Below are 6,501 nucleotides of genomic sequence, written 5' to 3'. Positions count from 1 at the left end.
GGCAGCGCCGCGTTCTCTCCGCCTCGCAGAGCGTCCCGGCGCGCCTGGAAGGTGCCGTCTCCGCCTTGGAGGAGCGGAGCAGGTCCCTGACAGCAACAGCAGCGGCACCCCGGACGGCCGGGCTGCTAGAGGACGGCCGTGTTTCCCGAGAGGAATTTGGGAACCGGGGCAGCCGGTGCGGGACTGAGGCGATTTCATCTGGATGGATATGAAAGAGACAGCAATCGCATCAGGTTTACACCAGCAGTGACCTGACGCACCGTTAAGCTCTACAGGCTTTTAGGCTTTTTTTTTTTTTTTTTTTTTTTTTCTTTTTTTTTATTTTTATTTTTATTTTTAAATACGTCTTCCCTCTCCCCGAAGGCTAAATTACTCTACTTTGGTAAAAATGCAATGTTCTTTTTTGTTGCAACAATTACCAACGCGAGACTGTCATTTGAGAAAAGGGAAAAAAGAAAAAAAACACACCGAAACAACTAAAAGCCAAAATACAAACTAATTTATGGTATGCCAGGAACTGCAGGATGTCAAAAATTAGTCTCTGGAAAGAGACTCCTTCAGCTATTACACACAAAATCTATTTTGCTTGACCTGTTTCTCTGCTCCATCAGAAAAACGCAAAATGTAGAAGCCCACCGCCTCCACCACTTTGCCAACAGATCTCTAAGCCATAGTTTACGGGGGCTGCTCTTTGATTGAGATGATCTTGCAGCTAAATCAAGATCAATATTCTGATCCCTGACAAGAATTTTATTAATATTTTATTTGAAAATCTCATCTCGTTTCCGACAAGTCCTGGTTTGAGGTTGGTTTAGTTTGGATAGGGCGTCACCGCATTATTTCTTAATGACTTTCCCAGCTGCTTCTTTCCATTTTCCACCATCAACAACCATCTGGTATCTTATTAGCACCTCAATGCTCATTTAGTGTTCTCATTTAGGAGGAAAAAAAAAAGAGAAATAAACCCTCAAAATATTACACATTTCAACGGACTGTCTTTTTAAGATTAATGCCTTTATAAAACGATAGATCCTGTCTCTCAGTCTATTTTCAACTAGCAGATCGCAATTGCAAAACTTTCTTCTAAGATTTCTAAGATGTGCAAGAGCTGCCTTTTTTTTTCTTCTTTTCTACTAAGATTGTATTTAACCTCACAGGAAAATATCTTTCACCGTTATATTTTCTCTGTGTTTATTCAAAGCGCATATTGCTACAAATAATTCTTTTTCCTAAGCTATGATTTTTTTTTCATCTTGGGTGAGAATATATACCAAAGCACTAAAGCTCTTGATCCAGCTTAGCAGCCAGTTTGGACAGCAAAGTTTTTACACTAGGGAACTGTGAGAAAACTTGTCCCTTTCAGTTTTAAGAAACTATTTTGTAGCGTAAGTGGAAGTCAGGTCCATTCATGTCTGGAAAATGGATACTACAGAACACATCTGAATCATCACAAATGAAAAAATAACTTTAATATTACTAAGGCCATCTTCACTCAACTTTGTAAATTTGTGTGTATAAAAAAGGAAGCTCGCAGCTTGTTTTTGGCAAAATAGCTTGGATATGCTACTTGAAGTTTCAGTTACCCAAAGGAGGAGACTTGACTTTTTAAAAAAACTAATTATAAATGTTTGAATAGATTTGTAATATAAGATCTGTAGCAACAGAATACATACCTAAAGAGAGCTCATAATTTCATTTAGTTTATTAGACAAAAATATATGATTTAGACAAGTTTTGCTGACGTGTTATTTACAATCTGAAATCACTCTATATACAGAAAAAAGAAAACCACAAACACATGGGAAACATTTACCAAACAAATAATCCAAGAATGGTTAGAATAACACGATCTGAAATGGTACAATGAGGAAGGGGATCCATCTACAGATTTGTGTAATGCTTTTATGGATTTGCACCACCTTATTGCAAAAAGAGATTGATGGGAGTTGTTTATACCGTTTCCTTTTTTTTCACTCTCTCTGTCCTTAATACCAGTCTCTGCAATATTTTTTCACCAAATCATTTAATCAAGCAGAAGGGAGAGCTGTTAAAATTCTCGGTGTTCCCTCTTGCTGAGCCAAAGAGCTGCAGGGGCAGGGGGAAGGGAGAAGGAAAAAAAAAAGTAACAATCTTTCAGAAAAAAAGTATCTTTTTTTTTCAATTGTGTGTCTACTGCTGTAGCATCTGAGTAATAGGTAATTGCACAAAAATAATTGTCTCTAGTGTAATTAACACAAGATCTTTGAGATCTTTAGGTTTTAGAAAAGTTACAGTCTGGCTGTGTACAATTGCAATTTAGTCTAAGTTTGAAAAGATTAGAGCAACTCCTGTGCTGTTCCCATTGTCGGTATGTACTATTATGGTGATGATTAGGTGCTATAATTAGTCTTTATTATTCAAACACTCTGTTTCACATATAAGTAACATTCCTACAGTGAAAACAAACAAACAAACTCACTTGTCACGGACAGGCTGGAAGGGCGATTTTAGCGGCTGGGGTGGGGAGTCAGTTCTTGGTACATTTTCTCTTTCTAGAAGGAGACAAAAAAAAAAAAGAAACAAAACAAAACAAAAAAAAAGAAAAGAAAAGAAAAAAAAGCCAAACAAAAACAGGAGAACCATTTTAGAATAACAGCAATAAGAATCTGGACACTGCAGAGAACACACTTCCCTCTCACCCTCCTGTTCAGACGCGAACAGATGTATGTGTATGTGTGTACAGTGCTATACCCTTCTTTCAGTATTTAAGTAGTCTGCAAGCTTTTCTTGACACATTTCTTACTGTTATTGAAGTTATTGGGAGATGAGGGTCATGAAAGAGGGAAGAAAATCTCAAACCTATACATTTCACTGCGCTCTTCTTGAATTTTCATCTTACTTGATGGGCGTATAGGGTGAGAATGTAATAGGCCACGTGAAATGTGCTTAATGTATGTGACCAACATGCTGGGTAGGGGGCCGGAAACCAACTCTAGAGTAAACTGTAGCTCCATTAAAAGCAATCAGTTACACCAGTGTGACACCATTCCTCTAGGAGAAGTTCACGTGCACGTGTTGGGGGTGGAGGGAGAGGTGAAAGCCTGATACATTAATTACCTATGTGTTTGGGACTGGTCCTCTCTGAAGGTTTGTCACTGCTTAGCGCTCCCAGGGTTGCTGTTAAAACAGAAGATTGTTGCTGGGCCTGGAGGTGGTGATTGTGATGAGCAGCATGGTGGTGATTTACTCCCAAAAAGGACCTCACATTTAGAAGGGAACTCTGAGTGAGGAAAGCCCCATTTGTCCAGTTGTGAAATTTGCCAATCTGGCACGTGTAGAGTCCGTGGCTAGGGAGAAAAGCAGGGTGCTGAATCTGAGAAGTGTGGTTAACCTGGGGAGGAGGGGGCGGAGGAGGAGAAGATTTCAGGGCACCATCAGGACTGGTTGCCGTCTCTGCCAAAGACCAAATCTTGGGTTTGCTGTGAGATGGCATCTGTAAATTATTCGGTCCCCCAGGACTGATGATTCTTGTACTATTGTCAGAGGCCTCCTTCACCATGGTCAGAGCGTCTTTGGGTTTCAGCCCTTCAGACCCTGACAGTGCCAAATCCTTCTCCTTTTCCAACTGCTCCTCTTCACTGCTTTGTCTCAGGAGCTCAGGCTTCTCCTCCTCTTCCTCATTGCTCTGCTCCCCATCATTCTCATCGATTTTATCTATATCTATGCTCTCCAGGTCAATTTCCTCATCATCTTCATTCTTCTCGGGGTCCCCCTCATTGTCACTCCCAAAGAGGTTTGCATCTTCTTGGTCCTTACTCCTGGAGCCCCAGGTCACCTTGTTCTCCTTCTTGAGCCGCCGGCGGGCGTTGGCGAACCAGGTGGAGACCTGGGTGAGGGTCATCTTGGTGATGATGGCCAGCATGATCTTCTCGCCCTTGGTGGGGTAGGGGTTCTTGCGGTGCTCGTTGAGCCAGGCCTTGAGGGTGCTGGTGCTCTCCCGGGTGGCATTTTTGGGCCGCCCCGGGTCCCCGTATTGGAATTGTCCATAGGGATAATAGGCGGGGGCAGTGTGGGCAGCAAAGGTAGCAGGGTGGACACCCGGATTATCTTTCAGCTCGTACTGGGAGCCCTGCAACACATTCAGACAAGCGGAGAGGAAAAAGCACATCAATTATCTCGTTAGCGTCTCTAACAGACCTGAATAGGCTACTCCGGGAGCCGGAATACGCCTTTCAGCGGTGCAAAGGGTCTTCACAGCCAAATTCGGCCCTGCCCGTTCCAGGCTCTTCACATTTAGATCATACAGAGAGGTATTCGCAAATGATTCTCCCTTCTTGCAGGGAAAGGAAAGAGAGGTGCTAAGCGGGGCTCTCACAGACATTATGAATATTTTCTCCGCAAACCAAACCAAACCAAACGATGGAAACACAGCAACTTCGCCTTCACCTCAGCAAGAAAATTTACTGTGCCCTTGAAATTATCAGGCACATAGAACAGGTACTACACCGCAGTTACCAACTAATGCCTGCGAACAGCACCGCATTTATCTGCAAAGTATCCAGGAGGATGTTAGAAATGCATGCAGAGCGTTCTTTATTTTTGCTCCTAATGAGATGAGGCTGGGGGGGATGAATGCACAACTTCAGTAGGAAGACACTTATAATGTGAAAGACTTTGCACACACATGCCAACAGCACCATCCCCGCTCCCCAAATCATACACCAAGATTCTGGAGTAAAACATTAACTTCTAACTGTTAGAACAGGCTTTAAACTCGGGAATGAAAACTGATCCATGCATTGTAGAATATGGATACGTAGACACTTTATCTCATAAGTTTTACTTTGATCCGGCCAGAGCAAACACAAGTTGTTTACAAGCGTTTAGAGACGGTGATTTATTTGCAATCAATATTCTTTTTATCATCAGTAGTAAAACACAGCAAGTCAAATTAGCCCATCAGGTGTTTAGGTAAATAACATTTTATCTTTCTAGCAACCTCATTAGGCCTCATTATTACCACAAATTGTCCAGATATTAACCTAATATTTTAATTCTTAATTTGCAAGTGTTCAGAAATTTAGAATTTATTTCGACATATCACCATCATGGTTAAACACTGTAATAAAATACCAGGATACTTTGCGAGTAGGAACAGGAACTGTTCCAAAATAGCTAACATTTCAAGCAGTTTTCTTTCTTTATTTCTTCTATTACGATCTCACCTCTTTTTTTGTCTTGTTTTTGGTTTTGTTTTTTGCCTAGTCCAGGAATACATTCTTCACACTACTATGTCATAATTTATGTCAGCCTTAGAAATCGACCTCTTCAATAATGTTTGCTAAGAAACTAATTAAACTTTGACAAACAGTTAAGAAAGATCATGTATTTTAATTTCAGAGACACCGCTTATACACAAAGAGTAGCCTGATGTAATTTTTGTAATGTGTTACAGAGTAGGCTTTCTGCACTCCCTTTATTCTGCTGTCTTCTGTTATTGTTGCTGAAATGATATTTTTTTGTGTAAACTCTGTTGGGAATTCTTTTGAAGAAGCCACTTGTGAATCACTCATTTCTTCTGTCTCAACTTTTACTGCATTTCCAAAATCAAGGTTAAAAAAAGAGTAGGAAATGCATGCTGTTTAAAGTGACTTTACAGGAAATGTTTGCAGTAGAAAAATTATCTGTTTTCAGATGCTGTCCCTTGTTCAACAGCATATTTTCCTATTTGCCTACATATAGTTATATAAGAACCCTAACAAGTTATGCATTGCGTGCATTCAGTTATAAATATCACACTTTTTCTGTGTCGGGGGAGAGAAAAGAAGGACATTTAGAAAATTAAGTGGAACCTATGCATAGCGCCGCCGACAATTTTGGTGATACCAGCAACGAAAATGTTTCAACGATGCCGGATATAAAACCAGTTAGTTTAAAACCAAAATGTTTCACTTTCTAACTATTACATTTTAAAGAAAATGTCAATTTAATCCCGAGGACAGTCCGGGGGGCGGCAATTTCTCTTAGAATTAACGCCGACATGCGTTCCTGCCTCGATGCCTATAATGGGATAGATGCCCTCTTTCGCTTCCTGCAAATCCCATCTATGATACCCGCCATAATCACAGTATGAAAAGTTCAAGGAACGGAACGGGACATTTTCAAGGCTTAAGGAAAATGCCTTGAAATAAACGGGCGCCCCAGGTACCGACACTTTGGCCTTTCGGACGGAACCTGTTTATTGCTCAGCGGCAAAGAAAAGTACCAAGCGGAAAGAGGAGCGCGCTGGACAGCCCAGTGAAACAGCAGGACCGACAATATCACCCGTCAACAAGGACACCAATAACAACAAAGAAAGAAAAGAAAACAAAAAATAGCCGAGTTGCTAGGGAAAGCCGACAATACGGAGGCAGGAGCCCTGCTTAGCGGTTCCACCGCCAAGAAAAACTCGGAGGAGTTTTGCCCGGCTGGAAGGACGAGCAGGATGGGGGGCTTCGCGTGCAGACGGAGCCCGCGACCCCC

The 6,501-nt window shown here is 41.5% G+C and overlaps 1 protein-coding gene across 1 annotated transcript; it reads right to left on the bottom strand.

Annotated features, from left to right (window-relative positions):
- Positions 1–1,684: 1,684 nt before the first annotated feature.
- On the bottom strand, positions 1,685–5,427 carry IRX1 (iroquois homeobox 1). The gene is made up of 3 exons (XM_005419327.2): positions 3,097–5,427; positions 2,459–2,531; positions 1,685–2,085 (listed from the first exon to the last, which is right to left on the bottom strand). The coding sequence occupies exons 1-3, from the start codon at positions 4,145–4,147 to the stop codon at positions 2,028–2,030; spliced, it is 1,182 nt and encodes a 393-aa protein (XP_005419384.1). The 5' UTR covers positions 4,148–5,427; the 3' UTR covers positions 1,685–2,027.
- Between the last annotated feature and the right edge of the window lie 1,074 nt (positions 5,428–6,501).

The sequence above is a fragment of the Geospiza fortis genome, unplaced genomic scaffold (genome assembly GCF_000277835.1).
Source record: "Geospiza fortis unplaced genomic scaffold, GeoFor_1.0 scaffold206, whole genome shotgun sequence".
NCBI lineage: Eukaryota > Metazoa > Chordata > Aves > Passeriformes > Thraupidae > Geospiza > Geospiza fortis.
Note: the sequence above shows the minus strand (reverse complement) of the source record. Positions and strands in the feature narration are given on the sequence as shown.

What these genes read in the sequence shown, in the direction of transcription:
- IRX1 (XM_005419327.2), bottom strand. Translation starts at nt 4,147, where the DNA reads ATGTGCTTTTTCCTCTCCGCTTGTCTGAATGTGTTGCAGGGCTCCCAG. An exon ending in GACCAGTCCCAAACACATAG is followed by an intron (nt 2,532 to 3,096) that starts GTAATTAATGTA and finishes GTCTCCTTCTAG; the next exon opens with AAAGAGAAAATGTACCAAGA. An exon ending in TTCCAGCCTGTCCGTGACAA is followed by an intron (nt 2,086 to 2,458) that starts GTGAGTTTGTTT and finishes CTGCCCCTGCAG; the next exon opens with CTCTTTGGCTCAGCAAGAGG.